The sequence below is a fragment of the Acipenser ruthenus genome, chromosome 3, assembly GCF_902713425.1.
Source record: "Acipenser ruthenus chromosome 3, fAciRut3.2 maternal haplotype, whole genome shotgun sequence".
NCBI lineage: Eukaryota > Metazoa > Chordata > Actinopteri > Acipenseriformes > Acipenseridae > Acipenser > Acipenser ruthenus.
Genome location: NC_081191.1, coordinates 36,670,783 through 36,695,724, shown reverse-complemented (window position 1 = coordinate 36,695,724; position 24,942 = coordinate 36,670,783). Strand labels below are relative to the sequence as shown.

At 42.3% G+C, this 24,942-nt stretch overlaps 1 protein-coding gene across 1 annotated transcript in view; it reads left to right on the top strand.

Annotated features, from left to right (window-relative positions):
• Positions 1 to 24,942, top strand: part of LOC117435282 (leucine--tRNA ligase, mitochondrial-like) — an 86,785-nt gene that overhangs the window by 14,836 nt on the left and 47,007 nt on the right. The window contains exons 6-7 of the mRNA XM_034058327.3: positions 19,308 to 19,397; positions 20,652 to 20,795. Coding sequence (XP_033914218.3) covers positions 19,308 to 19,397; positions 20,652 to 20,795 — 234 coding nt within the window. The remainder of the gene's footprint in view (positions 1 to 19,307; positions 19,398 to 20,651; positions 20,796 to 24,942) is intronic.

Below are 24,942 nucleotides of genomic sequence, written 5' to 3'. Positions count from 1 at the left end.
GTGTGTGGGTAACCGCTGCTTAATACAGAGAGACATGGGAGGTGGAGTTGAAACGCCAGCACAGGCGCGCAGGTTTTATTTATACAAAAAGAAAGTAAATAAAGAGGTCTTGTGACGGTACCAGCGATGGTAACTCACAGAGGACACATACAGCAAGCTGTACAAAAGGCAAAATAAAACACAGTACAAAAACTACAAATAAAAGGTGCCCCAGAGGGCGAGCGCTAGCCTTATAAACGAGGCGTCCCGCTCCAGGAACCTGCTACACTACGTGACCCTCGCTATACATTACTTGGGATCACTATCCCCTAAACTAACCTACTTATGAGCCGGTATTCACACAATGACTCCTGCTGCTTCATAAGGCCTTGGCTGGGCATTGCCTTCACAAGCACCGCTTGCAGTTTCAGGATTGTGTAGCTGTCGTTCCTGCAGAGCGGACCCTCTCCTCCCGAGTGTACGCAGCTCCCCTCTGGAGCATGGCGTTGCAGTCGCCCCGAGCGATCCCCACCGGATGTTTTTAAAGGGACAGACACAAACCCAGTAGGCAGCAAAGTCTCAACCGAGCGCCCGCCTGTAAACAATAATTTAATCACACAAATCAACTCCAAAAAGACACACAATAAACCCATTTCCCCATATAAAATTACACCAACACTAATTTACACATGTGCTGGGTAATCGCCCTGCTACAAGCCTGAATAGATTTTTTTAAATTGGAGTTAAACACGATTTCATCAGAAAATGTTGACAAATAATTGTGTTACTAACCGGAACAGTCGCTTCATTAATGTTGTGAAGCTATTGATTTAAATCAAGGGTACTTTCTTAAATAATGATCCGTATCCTTTTTTGTTAAACGAGTAAAGGTTTAACTTTTTTTAAGGTAGCGTAATTCAATGGAAATGTATTTAAATCTAAAGCTTCAAATATTTTATTTAGGGCCTGAATTCCCCCATATTCTTTGTGTGTGTGCGACATTGAAGCCCAATGAACCATGATTTTTAAAATTCAAAATCAAACCGAATTTTGTCTTAAGAAAAATGTGAAAAAAAAGAACTGAAAATCAGAACGAAGACGAGGCAATTTAAAGCTGTATAAAAGCAGTGTTTTTGTAATTATCTCTCTTAATTTGTAATGATCTAAACACATTTCCTAATACCTGCCTGCAAATTGAATTTGGCTGTGTCAAAATGAAGAGAATCTACTAGGGAGAGAAAACATATGCAATAATGATTAGTGTTTCATAAAGTACAGTCAGCTAGAATTATCACTAATTGCATACAGTTTAGTGAGTGTACATTTTTTATGATAGTGGCTCTCTTGGCCTTGTATTTTCAGCCTTACACCCTTAACACATCATGTATTCAAAACTTTATAACTGACTCAGACACAAAGGCTCTGATTGGTAATTCTGAACGTAGTATTCACCCTGTGTTGCTCTAAGCTTCGAGATCTTAAGTGCCCCTGCACTTTCTCTTTAATCAAAGCTCTTTAGGAAAACAACCAAATTAAATGGTAAGGGCTCTGAAGCAGCCGTTGATGGGAAGGAAAAGTCAGAGGGCAGACTTGATTTGTGTTTCAAATAGCGTGTTGTTCTCTGTGTAGTTAGCGATAGAGAATGACATGAAGATGGGACTCCCACGGAATTCCCACGGTATGGGAACAATTTTGAGGGATGGGATGGTACAGGAGTGAAGCTCACGGGAACGGGCGGGAACGGGAAATAAAAAAATAATAAAGCACTCAGGACGGGCAAGAACGGGATTTAAGCTTCCAGGAATGGGAAGGAACAGGACTACTCTGCCACCAGCAGACAGGAAGAGTGTTTTTTTGCTCTTTAAAGTCGTATAAGAGCCTATGACATGGAACTTGACTGTTACCAAAAACATAAATAATATTAACAGGTCTCACTTGAACATATAATCACATTAATTTTACCAAATTATGTTTAATCGCGCTGCAATTAATCAAATAATACCCAGAAATACACAGAGGGCGATCTCTGTTTCCTGGTTTGGGGCCAGGAGACTGTGACGTCACAGAGGGAGATACCCGCAGGTTACTTGCATCTGCCAGTATGGATGACGGTGACAGTGAAAGTGAGAGTAGTCTAATTTTATCAGTTTCAGACACCTCTTATGAATGTGAATCATGTAGTGATGGATCTGATGTAGAGAGAAAACAGGGATTGTCTCCCGTATAAATTCGAGCCATATGCCTCTGAATCAGAAGGTTCAAACTCGGAGAGAGACTCCGACAACACCAACGCGGACGGACCAGGACAGCAGATGTCTGCAGAGAATCAGCGTCTTGGCAACACGGAATGATTAATAAAAACCCTTACTTTTAACATAGATTGATACTTAAAATATTTCATATTACCCAGAATTGTATAGTGATGTCAGTTATTTAGTTAACAATATTGATCCATGAATTATTGATTCTAGCAGAATAACCGAACGCTGCGGATTGCTACTGGCATGTATTTAACATATCTCTCTCTATATACGTATTTTCGTGCACATTTTCAGTTTTTATGAATATTACCCCTAATGATAATGCAGAAATGCGAACGGCTAGGATTTGGCAGTAGCAGCTACTTTTAGAGGTTCTGCTATGTCGCTACGTTGAAGGGGTACCGTATGTATAATACTACGATTTTTTATAAATAAATAAATGATGGATAATCCCTGAACGTGTATGAAATATTATTTCAATGCCATGTGTTTTTTTTTTTTTTTTTTTTTAATGAATTAATGATTCTTAATACTGTATTTCACTGACAGTTTATTGTGGCATTGACATACTAAAATCTCTGAGCCGGGTTGCTTAGTAACCGGTTTAGAAACTGAAACTGCCGCACAAAACTCTAAAGAGTTGTTTTTATATTACTGAATTTATATATTACATCATTATATTGCACATTGTGCTTATAAAGACCCTGTGCTTGCACTGTATTTTTTTTCTGAAAAAACTAAAAACAAATTACTAGTAGTATACCGGTATTGTTTAATTCAAAACTCTATAAACCCTTATTTTATACATGAATACAAAAATATCTGTACCTCCAAACAATAGTTGATCTCTGTATATCATGGGAAGGGATGGGTTGGGATTTTTTTTGACAGGACAGGTTGGGACAGGAATTAAAAAAAAAAAGGTGACAGGACAGGAAAAATTTGGACAGGACAGGATGAGACAGGATTGGAAATGATGACTCTTTCATGGGATGGGATGGGACAGGAACATTTTTGACAGGACTGAAGTTTCATTCCTGTGTCACTCACTAGTTATTGGTTAATTTCTTAAAGCAGCTGTGCAATTTGAACCAAGTCCTATTTGAAACAAACCTCCCACTGAGAATATTTTCATGAGGAGGAGCTTAATTGGCTGACAACTCTCTAGAACCCACAGTGTTAATAGATATAGAGTGACTGAAGATGGCAGAAGTCACAGTTAAATCCCTGTACTTTCAACCCACCTGTAGAAATAGTTGCAATCTAATAGCATATACATATTTTAAATACAGTTTCCGATATAAGTGTATCATAATTTAAAAGCCATACTTGCATTGTGCTTCAATAACATTTTGGTGGTGTTGTCCCATAATACCTACAGTTAAGTAATAAGTATGCCCTGAATCTCTAAAAACAGCTTCCTTTGGGCACTGAGAATACCGTTTTGGAAAGTCAGAAGTTTGACATTAAAAAAAAAAAATTACAATAATATCATATTCTGTTGGAACAAGATAAGATGATTTTGTAATCACTGTAAGATATTAATCACTCCTCCCTCCATTTTTATTACATTTTAGGAATTGTTTCATATTTATTTTTAGTAATGGTTCTCATTGTTTGCACAGTTTGTCGAAAGTTGGAACTAGCTATTCAGAATGGCCTTTTATGTTTGTATACAGGTATTACTAGGGGGCACAGAAATGGACCATCTTTTTGATGTAGCAACCGAGCGTGACTAAAAGTTTGTACACCATGTTTCTGAACCTGGTATACATGGTATCTTTATCTTTACAGAGAGTCTTTTGAAAGCTAAAGCCTCAAGACAACCTAATCCCAAAATGAAATACAGTTAATGCAGACTCACTTGGAAACTCATTTAAAAGTCACTTTTTTTTAGAATTGTCATACACTCCTGTTGGGTCTAAACATTTTATTATAAATCACCTGATTTCAGATACCACACAGCAGAAATGCACAGACAGGAAAAAATTACAATTATCCAGCTCTGGGTCCTGTTGAAAACGGTGGCAAATCAAAATACAGCTGTCATTTTAATTAGTAGACAGGGGTCCACTAAAGTCCCGCCTAGTAAAGGCACTACAACCTTGTGTGCAAGGTGAGTCATTCTGTCAGGGAAGTGCAGGGTCCTGACCGTGCAAAGTTGGGCACGTGCACTGACCTTTTCCCCGAGCTGTTGTGGAGATTAAAAAATAATTGGGCACAAGAAATAAAAAATCACTACTGGAAGTACTTGAAAAACACTGATAGAATTGTAGTCTACTGGTGGCAGAGCCTATAGTCGTTTTGCACCTCGGCTGTGGAACTCGCTGCCTAAAGTAGTTGCATTCGTGATGCACAGTCTCTTCTATGTAAATATATCTGGTACAGTGAGATGAGGACCCTCTGAGTGTACTTGTGGATACGGGTGCTATAGAATAATCTGTTCTATTGTATGATTGTATTATAATTAGTGCTGGGACGAACACAGGATTTTCATTTTAGGATATTTGCTCAATTTAAATATTCGTTCAGATATTCGTTCATTTTCAGAAAGTAATAAAAGCCAATATATTGCTCTGAATGCAGGCAGAGACAGCATAGCAGCAGGGGGGCATGTCTCCTGTGTGCGTGCCTTTACTTTACAGCAAGACGTTACATTATGTAACTGTGACAGAGAGTGAATGAATCTGAGTCAACAATCTCCCTCCCAACCTGTGAGGACACGGTATAACAGGAACAGTGTGCCCCGGACTGGGTGGTTTGACAGTTCATTCCAGGGTCAGTCAGAAGTCGGACATCCAAAAAGGGGGCGAAGCCACAATACTAGAAGTCAGCGCCTTACTGCGGTGGCAGTCATGGATTGGAGGAGACGTGATTGCACTCTGTACCAAAAGGGGCATGACTGAAGGTATATCAGGGTGTGTGGCTGAGCGATCTGTTCCTTTGTTATGGTTACGGACTGACCTGTAAAAGGAGTACAGAGATAAGATAACCGTGAGTGCTGTATTTTGTTTATGTTTATAACTGTTTATTTGTAATTATTAGACGGCTAAACACCCGGGAGCTGTCACTGTCATGCCAGCATTAAAACCTGGATTACAACTACTGCACCAAGTCACTAATCACTGTGTATTCACCACCAGCACGGGAGCACTGCAGAAAGATGCCTGTTACCTTTCTGATTATCTGCTTATAATCAGCTTTAGGGACCTGCAAAACTAACATGCCCCAAGGGCCAGAGCAGAATAAACTCCAAGTTTATATACATACATAGCTCTAGGGTAAACCCCTAAACAGTTACATAATAATAATGGCGATGCACCTTATACGAAACAAACAATGACCACTGTAGTAATTAGAACAAAATATCTGCAGTTTATTACAAGAGAATACAAGCTCAACACGTGTCTTACTCACAGCATGGCCAGGAGAGAGAGCGAGAGAAAACTCAGAGCACTTCCCTGACAACACAGGCACCCCTCCCTCACTGTACCCAGAATTCCCCCATTTAAAGGCACAGTTTTATAACACTACCCCGACTCTGGGTTGTCATCAGCCCCTGACACCAGCCCTGCATATTAGAATTGGTTCAAGAACACGGTATAAACAGTAATACATAACTTTTGATCAACATGTGTAAACATTGGCAATACATAGCACAGTCCAAAGAGGCCTTTCCCCATCCGTTTCTTGAATTAACAGTAGTGGTCATAAATGCAAAAGTATAAGCTGGTGAAAAGCTTTGCAACAGTTCGTATGACTGTCCCGCTATTTAGTAACAATGTCCACAGTCCATCAAAAAGCTGCCAGCATGCACACCCAGGGCATGCAAGATACAAACTGATAAAGTCCTTAGAACAAGTCCAAAAATCTGTGGCAAAATCCATATCCTTGAAAGAAAACTTCTATCAGTTGCACAGTCCATGTAAACAAAAACCAAAAAAAATAATAAAAAACAAATATCCAGTGTTCACAATGCTGTCCTGTAGTAGGATGCATTAGTTGTCCATAGTGATACAGAAGCTTGTGTCTATTGAAAGCTTTTAGGCATTTGGAAACAAGGTTACATTATAATACAAACACATTATTATAATCAGTATACTTTATAGCTTAATTGTACCAAATCATTTCCATTAGTTCCAGCATTGTTTATGCAATTTATTATTATTATTATTATTTATTTCTTAGCAGACGCCCTTATCCAGGGCGACTTACAATCGCAAGCAAATACAAATACATTCAAGTGTTACAATATAAGTCATACAATAAGAACAAGAAATACAATAATTCTCAAGTGTGACAAACCACAATTCAATAATACAGCAGATAATAGTGAAAGTTACATCAGGATATGATTAAGTAGTGATAGTTACATCAGGATATGATTAAGTACAAAATACTACAGATTAAACACTTGGCAGATTACAATATTCTGAGGTACAGGATTAAATGCAGTAAAATAGGGGGCAGATAAGAGCAAAATAAAGCATATTTAAATGAAGGGTGATAGTGTCCCAGGATACAACAGAGGAGTTCTACAGGTGCTGTTTGAAGAGGTGAGTCTTAAGGAGGCGCCGGAATGTGGTCAGGGACTGGGCAGTCCTGACATCTGTAGGAAGGTCGTTCCACCACTGCGGAGCAAGGGTGGAGAAGGAGCGGGCTCGGGAGGCAGGGGAGCGTAGCGGAGGTAGAGCCAGTCTTCTAGTGCAGGCGGAGCGGAGAGGTCGAGTGGGGGTGTAGGGAGAGATGAGGGTCTGGAGGTAGCTGGGTGCAGTCTGATCAAGGCATCTGTAGGCTAGTACAAGAGTCTTGAACTGGATGCGAGCGGTGATCGGGAGCCAGTGGAGCGAGCGGAGTAGTGGAGTAGCGTGGGCGAAGCGAGGTAGAGAGAACACCAGGCGAGCAGCAGAGTTCTGGATGAGCTGGAGCGGACGGGTGGCGGACGCAGGGAGGCCAGCCAGGAGGGAGTTGCAGTAGTCTAGGCGGGAGAGTACCAGGGCCTGGACCAGGAGCTGGGTAGCATAGTTGGTGAGGAAGGGTCGGATTCTTCGGATGTTGCTCAGGAAGAATCTGCAAGTGCGTGCCAGAGTGGAGATGTGCTGGGAATAAGAGAGGCAGGGGTCCAGGGTGACTCCAAGGTTCTTAGCTGAGGAAGAGGGAGAGAGTGTGGTAGATTCCAGAGGAACAGAGATAGAGAGATCAGAGGAGGGGGAGGAGGAGGGAAAGAAAAGGAGGTCAGATTTAGAGAGGTTGAGTTTGAGGTGATGCGAGTGCATCCAGGAGGAAATAGCAGACAGACAGGTAGAGATACGGGAGGAGATGGTGGAGTCAGAGGTGGGGAAGGAGAGGAAAATCTGAGCATCATCAGCATAGAAATGGTATGAGAAACCATAGGATGCGATGAGGGGGCCCAGGGAGCGGGTGTAGAGAGAGAACAGGAGAGGACCCAAGACTGACCCTTGGGGGACTCCAGTCAAGAGAGGGTGAGGTGTGGAGGTTGCTCCACGCCAGGTTACCTGGTAAGTGCGGTTGGAGAGGTAGGAGGAGAACCAGGCCAGAGCAGTGCCAGAGATCCCCAGGTCAGCAAGAGATGATAGTAGAATAGAGTGATCAACAGTGTCAAAGGCAGCAGAGAGGTCGAGGAGAATTAGGACAGAGGAGAGAGAGGCAGCTCGGGCACACTTAAGTGAGTTGGTGACAGACAGAAGGGCGGTTTCAGTGGAGTGAGCAGAGCGGAAGCCAGATTGGAGAGGGTCAAGCAGAGAGTGGTTGGACAGGAAAGCAGAGAGCTGGCGGTGTACAGTCCGCTCGAGGGTTTTGGAGAGGAAGGGTAGGAGGGAGACAGGACGGTAGCTCTGGAGGGAGGTGGGGTCGAGGGTAGGTTTTTTGAGGAGGGGAGTGATCGAGGCTTTTTTGAAGGCAGAGGGGAAGATGCCAGAAAGTAGAGAGGTGTTGAGGAGGGAGGAGATGAAGGGGAGTAGAGCAGGAGCAGCAGCTTGAAAGAGGTGAGTGGGGAGGGGGTCCAAGGCACACGTGGTGGGTTTGTGACCCTGGAGCAGGGAGGAGAGGTCAGAGTCTGAGAGGGGCAAGAAGGTGGAGAGGGAGGGCGAGTTAGTAGGGGATGTAGTGGGTGTAGGGGTTGGAGCAGGAGGGGGTGCGGGGGAGGGAGAGGTGTTAAAGAGTTTGCGGATATCTGAGATTTTAGAAGAGAAGAAGGAGGCAAAGTCGTCAGGGGAGATAGAGGAGGGAGGAGGAGGGGGGGGAGGGTTTAGGAGGGAGGAGAAGGTAGAGAATAGTTTACGTGGGTTGTTAGTGGAGGCTTGGATTACAGATTGGAAATAAGCACATTTAGCAGAGGAGAGAGTAGAGGAGAAGGAGGAGAGAAGAGTGCGGTAAAGGTCTAGGGCAGCAGGGAGTTTGGTTCTCTTCCATTTCTTTTCAGCAGATCGCAGTGTGATTCTTGCCGAGCGGAGCACAGAGGAGAGCCAGGGATGGGGAGGGGAGGGGCGAGCGGGTCGGGAGGTGAGGGGACAGAGGGAGTCGAGGGAGGAGGTGAGTGAGGAGAAGAGGGTGGAGGTAGCAGAGTCTACGGAGAGTTGTGAAAAGGAGTCGATAGGAGGGAGGTGAGAGAGAGCAGTGGAGGCAAGGACAGAGGGGGAGAGAGAGCGGAGGTTACGGCGAGAGGTGACAGTGGGGGTAGGAGGAGCAGGGAGAGGGGGGAGAGACAGAGAAAAAGAGATGAAATAGTGATCAGAGAGGTCCAGGGGGGTGACAGAGAGGTTGGAGGGGCAGCAGGCCCTGGAGAAGGTGAGGTCCAGTTGACGGCCAGCTTTGTGGGTAGGAGGAGACGGAGAGAGACAGAAGTCGAAGGAGTGAAGGAGAGGGAGGAATCCAGCAGAGTGGCTGGGGTTGGAGAGATGGATGTTGAAGTCACCCAACAGGACAGTCGGGGTAGACAGAGAGGGGAGGGAGGAGAGTAGATAGTCGAGTTCATCCAGAAAGTGAGTGAGAGGCCCAGGGGGGCGGTACAAAACAATGAGCAGGAGTTGACAGGGAGAGGTTAGTTGGACTGCATGAAATTCAAAGGTAGTGACAGAGAGGGAGGTGAGATCAGAGGGGACAGAAAAGAGTAAGGAGGGAGAGAGGAGAAGACCCGTCCCACCTCCCCGTCCGGTGAGACGCGGGGTATGGGACAGGACGTAGAGTAGCAATGCTATTTGTATTAGTACAAATGACAGATCTTCTTTTTATCAGCTCACACCATTAGAACACAGTATACATAACCATGCATAAAAATGGCAACATTGTAAACATGCAGTTAAAGAATACAGCTGCAGTTACACACATCAATACATTTGCACACTTTTTTTATGTATCCCACTTCCCTCCCCTATTAATTCTTTTTTTCAGATACAACACTTGTAACACAGAAATAAAGGGGAAACCATTACATTGAACATGCTATATGCCTGCAGTAATAAAATTCATATCCTCTTTTCAGTTTGTCATTCACACATGACACTTTAACTCAGTCAGTCACCCAATCACCATATCTTTTAGGTGGTTTTCTGCTTCTTTTGGATCTATTTTGAACAAATGGTTGGCTCTTCAATTGTTTTATCTTTATTAACTGACTCCTTGGGTTTCTTTGAAGTACTATTAGGAGCATCATACTACCCCCACTAGCCTGATCTCTGGGGGGACTAGCTGGAGGTCATGTGAGACCTCGGGTGGGTCAAACAGGTTTGAAAGATTCAGGTCAGTGTCTAATGGGTCTGGATCTAGTATTGGCGGTGGAACTTCTACTGGGCTCCACACCCCAGCCTCTCTTTTTTTTTAAATTTTTTTTTTTAAAATTTAGTCGTCGCCAATTATTTTACCCCGGTTTTCACCCCAATTTAGCATGCCCAATTATTATCTGTATCCTCGGCTCATCGCTCGCAACCCCCCCGGCGACTCAGGAAACTGAGGCTGAAACACGCGTCCTCCGAAACGTGCTCCTGCCAAGCCGTCATTTTTCGCACTGCAGATCCACAGTAATGCCACCAGACCTATAGTGCCGGAGGACAACAGAGATCTGGCGGCTCCACTGCAGAGCCACAGACACCCTATCGGCCACAGGGGTCGCTGATGCGCGGTGAGCCGTGGATTCCCCTGCCGACCTAAGCCCTCCCTACCCGGGCAGCGCTCAGCCAATTGTGCGTCGCCCCCTAGGAACTCCCGGCCACGGTCGGCTGTGACAGCCTGGATTTGAACCTGCGATCTCCAGGCTATAGGGCACATCCTGCACTCCGCGCGGAGCGCCTTAACTGGATGCGTCACTCGGGAGCCCCCTCACCCCAGCCTCTCTAAACACCCAGGCATTGTCTAGCGGTGTTTGGGCCTTTGTAATGTTTGAGCTCATTGTGCACAACCTTTGCTTTAGTTTTGGGAGTTTTTTTTAATGCAGTACACAAGGTCGTCCAACTGACCCAGTACAAAATATGGCCCATCGTAAGCTGGCAGGAATTTGCTAACCCGATTCTTCACACGTCTTGTGTCCTTTACCAAATACCAGACAGCATCACCAATCTGGTACTGAAACTGCTGGGCTCTCTTGTCATATTGCTTCTTTGCTCGCTCTGAAGCTTGACCAAGGACGTCACAAGCTATCCGGTGATCTTGCTCCATTTGCTCTTGTAGCTTTACAACATACTAAGGCTGGGTCAGGTAGGACTCGTCATCTGGTGGGCGGCCCTCAATGGGCTCTGTGATCTCATGCCCAAAGAACATCATGTTAGGTGTAATTCCCGTAGAGCTGTGCTTGGTGGCATGATAGGCCATAAGAGCAAAAGGAATCATGATATCCCCGTCCCAATGGCACTGTTCAGCTGTGGTGGCCAGGATCTTCTGTAGAGTGGCATTAAACCTTTCCTCTTGACCGTCAGATTGGGGTCGGAAGGGTGTGGTCATCGTCTTCTCGATTCCTAGTAGTTCACACATTCTCTGGAAAACGCCTGACTCAAAGTTGGAGCCTTGATCACTGTGCAGTGTATAAGGTGTGTCATACCTGCATACCCACTTGGAGGTCAGAGAGTCAGCTACTGTCACCACCTTATCATCAGAAACAGGATATGCTTCCACCCACTTTGAAAAATAATCTTAACCACCGATATGTAGCGATTTATACCTATCAGTCTCATTAAGTGGACCCATTAAGTCCATGACAATCCTTTCCATTGGTGCTCCAACACAAACAGTTCCCATCAGAGCTTGTGGAGTTTTAGGAGGCCTAGCTCTGGCTGCACAGCTGGTACAGGTCTTACACCAAAATGTGATGTCTTCACGCATCTTGTACCAGTAGTATCGGGTCTGTATACGAGACAAAGTTAATTCCACACCAAAATGTTCCCCAACAGGACCATCATGCATCTGCTTCATGACACCTGCATGGAATTCTCTGGGAAAAATGATTTGCGGCTGAAATTGGGAACCATCTTGGGAGTAGAAAAGGCGAACCAAGATGCCCTCTCTCGGTTGCAGTCTTTTCCATTGAGTCCAGTACGCCTTAGTGGCTGAGCTGTAAAGAGACATTGTAGCCCATTTAGGCTGGACCCCTCCTTGCTCTTTCAACTTCAGCACCCGTCCAATATCTGGGTCAGGTATTTGTGCTTCTCTTAAATGCTCCATGGTCCATCCACTAAACAGGTCTGAAAGGTTCACTACTGTGTTACAGACTTTGGCTGTGCATGTTGGTTGCATACATACAGTTTTCTGGGGAACCCTGGTCACACTGAACTTCTTGGTCATGGCACTGCTTCTTCTCTGGCACAGTGTTTGGCATAGTACAGGGACAGGACTTTGGGCAAGGTCTACGAGACATGCTGTCAGCATTTACATGATGCACTATTTTGTAGTCGTACTCGGCAAGCTTGTCGAGCCAGCGAGCAAGCTGGCTTTCAGGTTCCTTCGTGCGCATTAACCAGAGCAATGGTCGGTCCTCACTGAAAAAACCATCCCAGAAGGTACTGTCTAAAGTGAGAGGTGAATGCCACAACTGCAAGAAGCTCTCTTCACGTTGTACAGTAAATCTGCTCAGTGGGGGACAATCTTCTACTGCCATACGCCAACATCTGTTCCTTCCCTTCCTGGACCTGGGAGAGAACGGCTCCTATTCCATAATTACTGGCATTGGTGTCCAAAATCAAACCATCACCATCTAGCGGGTAACCAAGGATAGGGGCAGAAACCAACCAGCTCTTGAGTTCATCAAATACCTCCTGGCAGGCATCAGTCCAGGAAAACCGGGCATATTTCTTTGTCAAGGCATGGAGTGGCTGGGCAGTAGTCACAAAATCCTTCACAAATCGTCTGTAGTATGATGCAAGACCAACAAATTGGCGAACTTCTGAGATATCTTTTGGGGTAGGCCATTCTTTAACTTTCTGAACCTTCTGGGGATCAGCAGCAATTCCCATCTCGGAGACAATATGTCCTAAGTGTTCCACCTGCCGGCGAAAACAGGCAGCATTTTGCAGGCTTGAGTTTTATATTAGCACTGCGCAGCCGATCAGACACTTGATGCAGCCTAGTCAACATCTCCTTAACACTGCTCCCCAGCACAATGACGTTGTCTAAGGCACCAAACATTTCTCCCATTGCATGCCAGACAAAACCCAGTCCATTAGATGCTAAAACATCGCTGGCACGTTACATAGGCTGAATGGCATTAAATTCCATTCGAAGAGACTTTTCCGGCTGCAGAAGGCGGCTGCTTTGCGTGCTCAAGTGGGCAGGTACAGCATAAGGTTTGTTCAGGCATTGCCGCTGAGCAGTACAAATGCTTGGCACTTCTGCGGACGTAACAGTGCACACCAGATGAACATTACCAGGCATAACGTGTTCTCGTCCTGATTCATGAACTGCTGTACACGCAATGCAAACTACATGCACCCTGGGTTTGTGGTTAGGGTCAAAATAAGACACCATTTCACCAAACAAGATGATTTTCTGCTCACCAAAATCCAAGCGTGCCCTAAACTGCTCCAAAAACGGGTGTCCTAATATTGCTTGAGTACTCTGCAACACTGGCAATCAGGAAATTGACACTGACTGAGTTCCAACCTGAATTGGCAGGTTTACTTCCCCCAACACTACCACCTGGGCATGACTGATGCCTTGCAGGGCTTTCACTCTTAACTGTTGAAGGGGAGGCTGTAAATCATTGGGTATGATGTGGTAGTACTGGAGAGGCAGAATTATTATTATTATTATTATTATTATTTATTTCTTAGCAGACGCCCTTATCCAGGGCGACTTACAATTTAATTACATTATTTTTTACACATTATTTTTACATACAATTACCCATTTATACAACTGGGTTTTTACTGGAGCAATCTGGGTAAAGTACCTTGCTCAAGGGTACAGCAGCAGTGTCCTCCACGGGGATTGAACCCACGACCCTCCGGTCAAGAGTCCAGAGCCCTAACCACTACTCCACACTGCTGCCAGAATGTTTCTCTGTGCACCACTGTCTGTCTGAAGAGCATGAACTTCCATATCATAAATCAGAACATGAATACACATTTCTGGCCCCTGTCCCTTAACTGTGAGGACAGTATCACTTGGCCTAGGATGTTGTTCTGAGCTACCTGGCACCTTCTCCGCTGTTGGCTGTTTACCAGTTCTCTTCAGTGAAAGGCTTTCACGATACATGTGCCCCACACCTGAACAATTGTGGCAAATGATCTCAGTCCAGTTCTTTTTCTTTACAGTGGAATTTATTTCAAAGCCACCGTCCATGTTCTGCGCTCAGATTTGCCCCTCTCACCTAACTGCATTAGCTGAGTAACACTCTTAGCAGCCTTTCTGGTTGTTTCGAACTGGTGAGCTATTTCATAAGCCTTAGCCAGATTGTGTGGTCGTTTTTCTAAAACTTTTGTACAAGCTCTGCATCACCTGGAGCATTAGTGAAAACCTCAACACCAATAGCATCTTGGTCAATTTCAGAACAATCAACATACACAATCATACACATAATCCCTGAGAACATGTAGCGGTTCCCGGATTCTTTGCTGCAATTCTATACCAAGAGCAGCAGCATGATCAGAAGGAGGACCATAAGCAACTTCCACCTCTGAAACCATTTGCTTGTAATACCACTGATCAGATCTGGATTTTTTGTGCACAATGCAACCCGCTGCCCCAACCAAACAATACTTAAGCTGTACAGCCATGGTTCTTTCTGACCAGTGGTTGACCTTTGCACAATTTTCAAAGCGGCAGAGAAAATCTCTCCACGAACCCGAGCCATTAAACTGTCCAGGCTGCAGAGTAAAAATTCTTTCCTTGTGGGTCGAGCTTTCACGATCGCTACTGCTGGGCGATGTCTCATAACGCACCTGCCTGTGTAGTGTATTGTGTGATTGCTCCCACAGATTTTTCATAGATTCCTCCTTCAATTTCAGTATCTTCGATATGATATTTATAATGCACATTTTTATTGCCTGCGTGCAGTACCTTACGCTTTTCTCTATTAAATGTCATTTGCCATGTGTCTGCCCAGTTCTGAATGCTGTCTAGATCATTTTGAATGACCTTTGCTGCTGCAACAGTGTTTGCCACTCCATCTATTTTTGTGTCGTCTGCAAATTTAACAAGTTTTCTTACTATACCAGAGTCTAAATCATTAATGTAGATTAGGAATAGCAGTGGACCTAATACTGATCCCTGTGGTACACCACTGGTTACCTCGCTCCATTTTGAGGTTTCTCCTCTAATCAGTACTTTCTGTTTTCTACATGTTAACCACTCCCTAATCCATCTGCATGCATTTCCTTGAATCCCTACTGCGTTCAATTTGAGAATTAATCTTTTATACGGGACTTGGTCAAAAGCTTTCTGGAAATCTAAATAAACCATGTCATATGCTTTGCAATTATCCATTGTCGATGTTGCATCCTCAAAAAAATCAAACAGCTAAGTTAGACACAATCTCCCTTTCCTAAAACCATGCTGACTGTCTCCCAGGATACTGTTACCATATAGGTAATTTTCCATTTTGGATCTTATTATAGTTTCCATAAGTTTACATATAATAGAAATCAGGCTTATTGGTCTGTAGTTACCTGGTTCGGTTTTGTCTCCATTTTTGTGGATCGGTATTACGTTTGCAATTCTCTAGTCTGTCGGTACAACCCTTGTGTCAAGAGACTGTTGTATGATCTTGGTTAGCGGTTTGTAAATAGCATTTCTTTGAGTACTGTTGGGAGGATCTCATCCAGCCCAGGGGATTTGTTTATTTTAAGAGCTCCTAGTCCCTTTAACACTTCTGCCTCTGTTATGCTAAAGTTATTTAAAACTGGATAGGAACAGGTCGACATGTGGGGCATGTTGTCCGTATCCTCCTTTGTAAAAACTTGTGAAAAGTAATCATTTAATATATTTGCTATTTTGTTCGTCTATGATTTTGCCATTTGTATCTCTTAGACATTTAACCTCCTCTTTGAATGTTCTCTTGCTGTTATAATATTGGAAAAACATTTTGGAATTGGTTTTAGCCCCCTTAGCAATGTTCATTTCTGTCTCTCTCTTGGCCTTTCTAACTTCCTTTTTGACTTGCGTTTGCAGTTCCATGTACTCTTTCTGTGTACTTTGTTTTTGGTTCCTTTTAAACGCTCTGTAAAGTGCCTTTTTTCACTGAATAAAGCGTTTTAGATTTAGATTTGTCTACTTTTGGGATGTAATTGTTTTGCGCCTCTAGTACTACATTTTTAAAAAACAGCCATCCTTTTTCTGTGGATGTTTTCTCTGTTTTACTCCAGTCTACTTCTGTTAGTCTCTTTTACATACCTTCATAGTTTGCTTTTTTAAAATTGTAAACCTTAGCTTTAGTGATTACTTTTGGGGTTTTAAAAATCACTTCAAATGAGACCATGTTGTGGTCTGAGTTTGCCAATGGTTCTCTGACCTCTGTTTTAGTTAGTCTGTCTTCGTTATTTGAAAAGACTAAATCAAGGCATGCTTCCCCTCTAGTCGGTGCCTTGACAAATTGCGTTAGGAAGCAGTCATTTGTCATTTCCACCATTTCAATTTCATCCGTCATGCTCCTCCCCTGGTTTTCCCATTTTATACGGGGAAAGTTGAAATCCCCCATTAGTATGGCTTCTCCTTTTCTACACGCATTTCTAATGTCATTGTATAACAGATTATTTTGCTCTGCGTCTGAATTTGGCGGTCTATAGCATGCTCCTATTATTATGCCCTTTGAATTTTTGTTCATTATTTTGACCCATATTGATGATTCTGCATTGATTTTTTTCTTCCAGATTTAACACCTGGGCTTCAAAATTATTTTTGATGTATAGCGCTACCCTGATAGTGCTTAAGAGGCCTCAGACAAGAATACTTTTTTTTGAGAGATTTGGTTTTATTTTTTTAATGTTTTTTTAAATGTTGCTTTCAGGCAACATTCAATTTTATTTTTTATTTTGCTCTAACATGCCCCGTAAGTGACTCCTCTGCTAAACTTGTAATAAGTCAGAAACCAGTAAACCCATCAGTATATAGAGCCTTACTATACTGCGATTCGGTTAATGTGGTCCTCTCGTTTGCTCCCCTTTTCAACAGTCATTAAAATGTAACCACGTGCCTCTAAATATGAATTTCCCATTCAGACTATCATTGAACATTTGGCTTCCTGAAGTGTAAAGTGAAGAAATTGAAAGTTTACTGTCTGTGTATATATACGTATGCAGAACAAAAAGAAAATCTGAAAGCTACTGAGCCAATGAACAGTGGAGCTAAAAAAATGGATGTTGCATGTGATTTGAAAGCTCTTCAAGTCACGTGATGCAATTTTGTCAGAACAGATATGGAGTATGTGAATAAGAACAAGCAGATTTACAGAGTCTGTAGGGTACGTATTTAACAACAATAGTAAGTCACTGATTTTTGTATAGTTTTGATTTGTTCATGCCATTTTTTTCAGCAATATAGTAATTAATACTGATGCAGTACAAAATGTGTGAATTTTACCGTTTTCCCAGCAATATATATATATATATATACAGTGCCTTGCAAAAGTATTCGGCCCCCTTGAACTTTGCGACCTTTTGCCACATTTCAGGCTTCAAACATAAAGATATGAAACTGTAATTTTTTGTGAAGAATCAACAACAAGTGGGACACAATCATGAAGTGGAACGAAATTTATTGGATATTTCAAACTTTTTTAACAAATAAAAAACTGAAAAATTGGGCGTGCAAAATTCTTCAGCCCCCTTAAGTTAATACTTTGTAGCGCCACCTTTTGCTGCGATTACAGCTGTAAGTCGCTTGGGGTATGTCTCTATCAGTTTTGCACATCGAGAGACTGAAATTTTTGCCCATTCCTCCTTGCAAAACAGCTCGAGCTCAGTGAGGTTGGATGGAGAGCATTTGTGAACAGCAGTTTTCAGTTCTTTCCACAGATTCTCGATTGGATTCAGGTCTGGACTTTGACTTGGCCATTCTAACACCTGGATATGTTTATTTGTGAACCATTCCATTGTAGATTTTGCTTTATGTTTTGGATCATTGTCTTGTTGGAAGACAAATCTCCGTCCCAGTCTCAGGTCTTTTGCAGACTCCATCAGGTTTTCTTCCAGAATGGTCCTGTATCTGGCTCCATCCATCTTCCCATCAATTTTAACCATCTTCCCTGTCCCTGCTGAAGAAAAGCAGGCCCAAACCATGATGCTGCCACCACCATGTTTGACAGTGGGGATGGTGTTTCAGGGTGATGAGCTGTGTTGCTTTTACGCCAAACATAACGTTTTGCATTGTTGCCAAAAAGTTCGATTTTGGTTTCATCTGACCAGAGCACCTTCTTCCACATGTTTGGTGTGTCTCCCAGGTGGCTTGTGGCAAACTGTAAACGACACTTTTTATGGATGTCTTTAAGAAATGGCTTTCTTCTTGCCACTCTTCCATAAAGGCCAGATTTGTGCAGTATACGACTGATTGTTGTCCTATGGACAGAGTCTCCCACCTCAGCTGTAGATCTCTGCAGTTCATCCAGAGTGATCATAGGCCTCTTGGCTGCATCTCTGATCAGTCTTCTCCTTGTATGAGCTGAAAGTTTAGAGGGACGGCCAGGTCTTGGTAGATTTGCAGTGGTCTGATACTCCTTCCATTTCAATATTATCGCTTGCACAGTGCTCCTTGGGATGTTTAAAGCTTGGGAAATCTTTTTGCATCCAAATCCGGCTTTAAACTTCTCCACAACAGTATCTCGGACCTGCCTGGTGTGTTCCTTGTTCTTCATGATGCTCTCTGCGCTTTAAACGGACCTCTGAGACTATCACAGTGCAGGTGCATTTATACGGAGACTTGATTACACACAGGTGGATTCTGTTTATCATCATTAGTCATTTAGGTCAACATTGGATCATTCAGAGATCCTCACTGAACTTCTGGAGAGAGTTTGCTGCACTGAAAGTAAAGGGGCTGAATAATTTTGCACGCCCAATTTTTCAGTTTTTTATTTGTTAAAAAAGTTTGAAATATCCAATAAATTTCGTTCCACTTCATGATTGTGTCCCACTTGTTGTTGATTCTTCACAAAACATTACAGTTTCATATCTTTATGTTTGAAGCCTGAAATGTGGCAAAAGGTCGCAAAGTTCAAGGGGGCCGAATACTTTCGCAAGGCACTGTATATATATATGTATATATATATATATACAATATAAATCTGAAAAGTAACACAATAAATGAAATGCATATTGCAATTACATTATTGCATATTTTTTCTAAGTGTGTCTCGCTGTATCGCTGTCATTGTTATATAGAAGGTTCATATTGAACCCTGACACCCTCGATAAACCGAGGAGGTGGTGCATAGTAAAAATAAAATAAAATTAATAATGTGTCTGAAATCATATTTGTCGGTATAGGATTAAAAGTAGTAGGAAGCACTCAAATATACCCTGTTCTTTTTTTCTAGTTTTTCTGATTGGTTGTTATACAGCTACAGGACTTGAGCTTTTGATTATTGCATTTCCAACCCAGATAAACCCCCCAATCTTCTCTCATTCTACGCAGGAAATAACAACTTGTCAGCCTGACTATTATATATGGACTCAGTACCTCTTTGTCAAGCTTTTTGAAGCTGGATTGGCCTACCAGAAAGAGGTGAGTGGTCTTAAGCTATATTAGTAGACGTCAGGTCTGGGGTCACTAATTGCCTTCCCTTGGTAAAGGCACGTCTGTGTGGTGTGCAGTGTGACTCATACAGCCAGGGGAGCGCAGGTTTGTGTTGTGGCTGTGCAAAGTCTTCGCCAGGGTTTCCACAGGGAGCTTCGCATTGACTCTGCTGGGGCTTAGGGTGGCAAAATCATCAGGGGCCAAGACACCTCACAGCACTAGAGCAGACCTTACTGGCCAGGCACCCGATGAGCTCAAGCACCCGCTTGCAGGGCTGTTCAGGGGCAGGTAGCTCACTGATATCTTCTCTTGAGCTGGTGTATAGATGCAACTTGCTTAGTTGTTTTAATGGAGGACACCCACTGACCTTGTTAGAAAAAACAAACCCTCGCCACAGAACCAGGTTTGAAGGATGTAATTGGAGTTGTGAGCGTCCCTGTGGAAAACCCGCACTCTGGCTTATTGTTACCAGTGGCCTAGTCACAGCCCCATTGAGGATTGAGGCATTGTAGCTGCCTGTAGAGAACCTCTCTTTAAGCACCAGCACTAAATTACACTGGCTTTAGCATTGTGACCACCATTTTATAATGAGCAAAAAAAAAATCAATACTGTCTGCTGTTTCTAATGCAACTCATAGATTTTCATCAGTCTCCTTTGCCCAACTCGTTCATTATTTAAGAGATTTGAGTTTGTCCAGTTCAGATCATTTGCATGGGAAAAAAAAAAACTTTCCCAAGTGAATCATGAGACACAATAATAAAGGGAGTGGAAATAAAAACTTTATTTTTCATGAATTAGTGATTTTCAACCTTTTGGGAATAATCTAGGAGCCACCAAATACAATGAAACAAACCCATCAACCAATATATAAAATGCATATGAAACCAATATATACAGACTTAATTCTCAACTCATCATCACGCTTCTTTAGCCATGTCCTTAATTATTCAGTTAATCAGTCCAGGGGCTTTAAGCCTTGTTGCCCTAGTAGGTTCAATACTATAATTAAGGAACTGTTTAGAACAAGGTCCTGCAATGGAACAAACTGACAGCCACAAGTACATACCTCACTTTTAGAGAAATGCAGCAAATTAATACAAATATTTAATTGTTTTAAGGTCTTGTTTTGTTTTGTGGATTAGCCATTCCATCTTAGGATATGCACTGCAGTTTATAACAAACTAGAAGTGAAATGTTAGCTTTTTGTATGGAGAGACTAAGTTTGTGGTGTCACGGGACAGGCCCTGGTGAACTGGGACCCTGTGGATCAGACCGTGCTGGCGGACGAGCAGGTGGACGAGAATGGCTGCTCCTGGCGCTCCGGAGCCAAAGTAGAGCAGAAATACCTCAAGCAGTGGTTCATTAAAACCACAAACTATGCAAAGGTGAGCTACAAACTTGGTACCTACTTGTAACATTGAAAAATACCCTTATTATCATAACGTTTGTCTGCTAAACTATTTACTTCAGGTGAAGTCCATTCACAATAGCTTCCTCATCCCTATTTACTTCCTGTGTTTCAGGTGATAGAACCCTATCAAGCCCCCACATAGTTTACCCTGTATGTAGAATGTGAATGGAAAGCTCAGTTAGGGTCCTATATTGTTGGGGTATCTAAGAGAATGTGAAAATGTTTTCATACTAATGAGCTGTCTTGTGTGTATGTTTACAGTTTTTTAAGTCTTTTGAACGGTGGTAGAAAAAGTAACATTTACTCTATACACCAATCAATGATCAAGTACATGCCTTATAAAAAATAACGCTTTGTTGCTTGTTGCTCGCTTGCCCATAAATTATTTTACACACAGTATAGATTTCACTTTTCTCCAAACGAACAAAGTGACTGTGCTACCACCAATACGCAATTTACACTTTTCACAAGAAACGAACAACAGAAAACCACTTTCAGAAACCTAACAAAATAAAAAGGTTGTTATGTACAGTCTGTGCACGAGGAGTCCGGCAGCAGGAACATTCTCTCTATACCATAAGCATGCTGTACAAACCCAACTGTTTCCATCTCAGTATAATGTTGATATTATTTCTTCTTTTTCTTAATTCACCTCGGGGGGGGAGATCAAAATGATTGGTTTGACAAAAACTACTTCTCCAGGCAAACACCTACTTTGCTTGCCTGAGAACAAAACTGTACAGTTTACGTTTCTTTTCTCTGCTTAATTGTAAAAGCCACGCTTCACAGTCGAGTTGCTACCACCAGCAGATTAGGAATGAGCTGCACGAATCCGCAACCGCCATTTCCTACTACCCATGCAGTGGCCCCTCCCCTGTCACAATGACCAAGGTGATATTTTGCTTCATATGAGCAATACAACCTGACAAAACACCCACCCTGGTTATCCATTAAATCTTACCACAGATGTTCCACCAGCCAATAAAGCCGTGTTACATGTTATCATACTCGGTTTGCTAGCTGACAACTTCAATATTTCAAATTCAATTAAATGAAAGAGAACAAAACAAAGTTGCTATAGTTACAGCACTTCCTAGTCTGCGCATTTGTGAAGCTCACTGAGGGTGCTTGTCAGAGATGGGCTGTCTTGGTTCTCTTTATACTCAGATATACTAATGTAATACAGTTGACTCCCGCTAATCGGAACACTGGTAGTTCGAAGTGACCTGCAATACAAACCATGCAGTCATCATGGAATGCTTCACTATCCTAATTCTGTGATGTGTGTTGAACATTTACAGCTGTCACTGTATTTTTGATTTTTGATTAAATAAAAGTGTAAAAAGCATAAAACAAAGACAAGGCCAGGCCAGGCATACTTAGTATGGTACAGATTCTGATCAGTACTCAAAACAAATCACTTACCTGGTCCGAACACCTTCTGATTAGCGTGTATTTATGGATACTTTTGGTATGCTTTAAATCAATTCTAAATATTGCCTTATTTCTTGTATTTTATTTCTTGCAGTATATCCCTGCCATTCATACTGTATATAAGCTTGAGAAAAATATATATTCTAACTACTGAAGCATAATCAATTTGTAATGGTACCATTTTACTTCTGTAGGACACCCCAGAAGCATACATCGACATTTGTCTCTTACCAATACCCCCACCTTCCAATCTGTTTTAATCATTTATTTCAAGACATGAGTTTGAAGATGCAAGCTAATTTTCACAGATAGGCTGCCATTTGTTCAGCTACTATTGAGTCGAAGCTTGTCGGCAACATATTTTCCTTTAAAATCTGTTATAAGTGACCACAGCAGGTATACAGTCCTAAACAAAACAATAAACACTCCAGTACTCCACAATCCTCCTGTTCACAAAAATGTGCTCTTCAAAATGGGGGGGAAGTGGTGCTTGTCCGTGGTGTGAAGTGAGGGTTGTGCTCAAGGGTTTATGCTGGCTCTGTGGTGGCAGCTCCTCGCTCCTAATCCTCCTCTGCAATACAAACAAGACACTCAAACACAAAACATAAACTCAACGGTCCGGCTTCAGTTTACTTCCAGTGTAAAGGGCCGTACTCCCGCAACTGCGTCCCCTTTGCACCACCAAACTCCCTGCAATCAGCTTGTTGCCATGGTTTATCCAATCACTGCCTGACCTGTATCTGATCGCAATGGAGTTGCTTAGAGCAGTGGTTCCCAACCCCCGGTCCTGGGGACCACCTGTGTCTGGTGGTTTTCATTCCAACTGAGCTCTCAATGACTTAACTAGACCCTTAATTGAACTGATAATTTGCTTAATTAGACCTTTTTAATTGTTTTCAGCTCTTAAAAAGTTGCAGAGTTCAAGTTACTTATAAAATGTTATAGCTAACTTGAAATATGCAACTGTTAAGAGCTGAAAACAAATTAAAAAGGTCTGATTCGGCAAATCATTAATTCAATTAAGGGTCTAGTTCAGTAAATGAGATCTCAGTTGGAATGAAAACCAGCAGACACAGTGGGTCCTCAGGACCGGTTTGGGAACCACTGGTTTAGAGTACTTGCAGCTTCACGCTTTCCCCAAGATGGCCGACTTCCGGTTTCCACCTACCGTCGAGTCCGCCAGTCAAGGGGAAAACATACAACCAGCCTTACACAGCGCCTTTTCTGGTCGGGAGGGAGATTTACAGTTCAAATAACTTCGCTTTCTCTCACAGTATTTAAATTTACAGATTGAGCTGGTCCCAGCAGGACATACTGAACAAAAAGCATGTAAGATCTATTTGTACAAAGAGTATAGTTTAAGTTAAAGAGTAATGATGTCATGTTAAATTTCTCTTGGTGGTTCTGGGTTATGCTGCTCCAATACTGAGTCATGTCTCTAACCCTTACCAATACTAATGCAAGATTCTTTAGCACAAGTTACTTAGTGTGTTCAAATTCAGGGTATATAACGGGGACAAAATGCTAGAAAAATCTACACAAATGGAATATACATTGCTAAACTGTTACATATAAAATAGTGTAAAGGTTTTTGCCATTTTTATTATGTTAAATATTCTTCCTAGAGCTGCCGGTCAAACTTTACTGGGCAATATAGACAAAGGCAATATAATAGTATTGTTGCATTCATTTAAATACGTTTGTTACTGTGTGTGACTGATGGTTTGTGAATTAAAAGGATATGTGTATTTGTGTACTCTGTATATATTTCTGCTTTGAGGTTTAGAGTTAGGTATTTATTTCTTTATTTATTTCATTTGTATGTGCAAGAGTTCTGCAGTTTAGAGTTTTCAGGACCTTGCGTGACTCCCTAGAAATCTAAGGGAGTTTTTCTAGCAACAGAACATTGTGACAAAGGAAGAAAAAAAGTACTTGTCCGACGGGCAAAGTATAACGGTAAAACTTGTTGTCCCTCACACAAATCTTGTTGTCCCAGGCGTCGGGCGATATGAATGACACCCGCCTGGAGGCTGTCTTGTTTGTCCGACCGGCTGCCTGTATATCTCACTTGTATTTAGAGACGCTTGTCCATATCTAATCAAACTTGCCAACAACATTCTTGAGCACAGGTTATTGAGAGCTTCAGAATTTTGAGGTATATGGATGAGACTTACTGTTATTTTCAGTGTCATTGATGTGCTTAACAAATGCAGTATTCAGTCAGAAAAAAAAGACATGTACCCTGATAACCTGATAAAGTCCTCATTTAAATAATTCCATTATTATACTTCAGACATATAATGTATTCATACAAATAATGAAGTTTGTAATTTAGCACTCAGAATTGTGTTGAAGTATCCCTGTTGCTGCCCATTAGTGGAGTGGATTGTTATTCACAAGTAGGGGCTAACTGAATATACTGTGTACCTTTTATACCAAAGCAGCAAACTGACACATTTGCACACATAGTAGTTTTTAATCTACTCGTCTCTTGAAATCACATAGACTGGGAGTTCCCTTCGCAACACCCCCCCCCCCCCCCCCTCCCCAGTTGAAATAGCAAATTAACTAATTTGAGTTGGACAGATTCAGTTGATGGATATCTTAGCCCATCAGCTTTTTGTATTCAGGATTCCAAATCCTGTGATCCAGTTTGAATCATCAAATATCACATTGACAACAGAGCA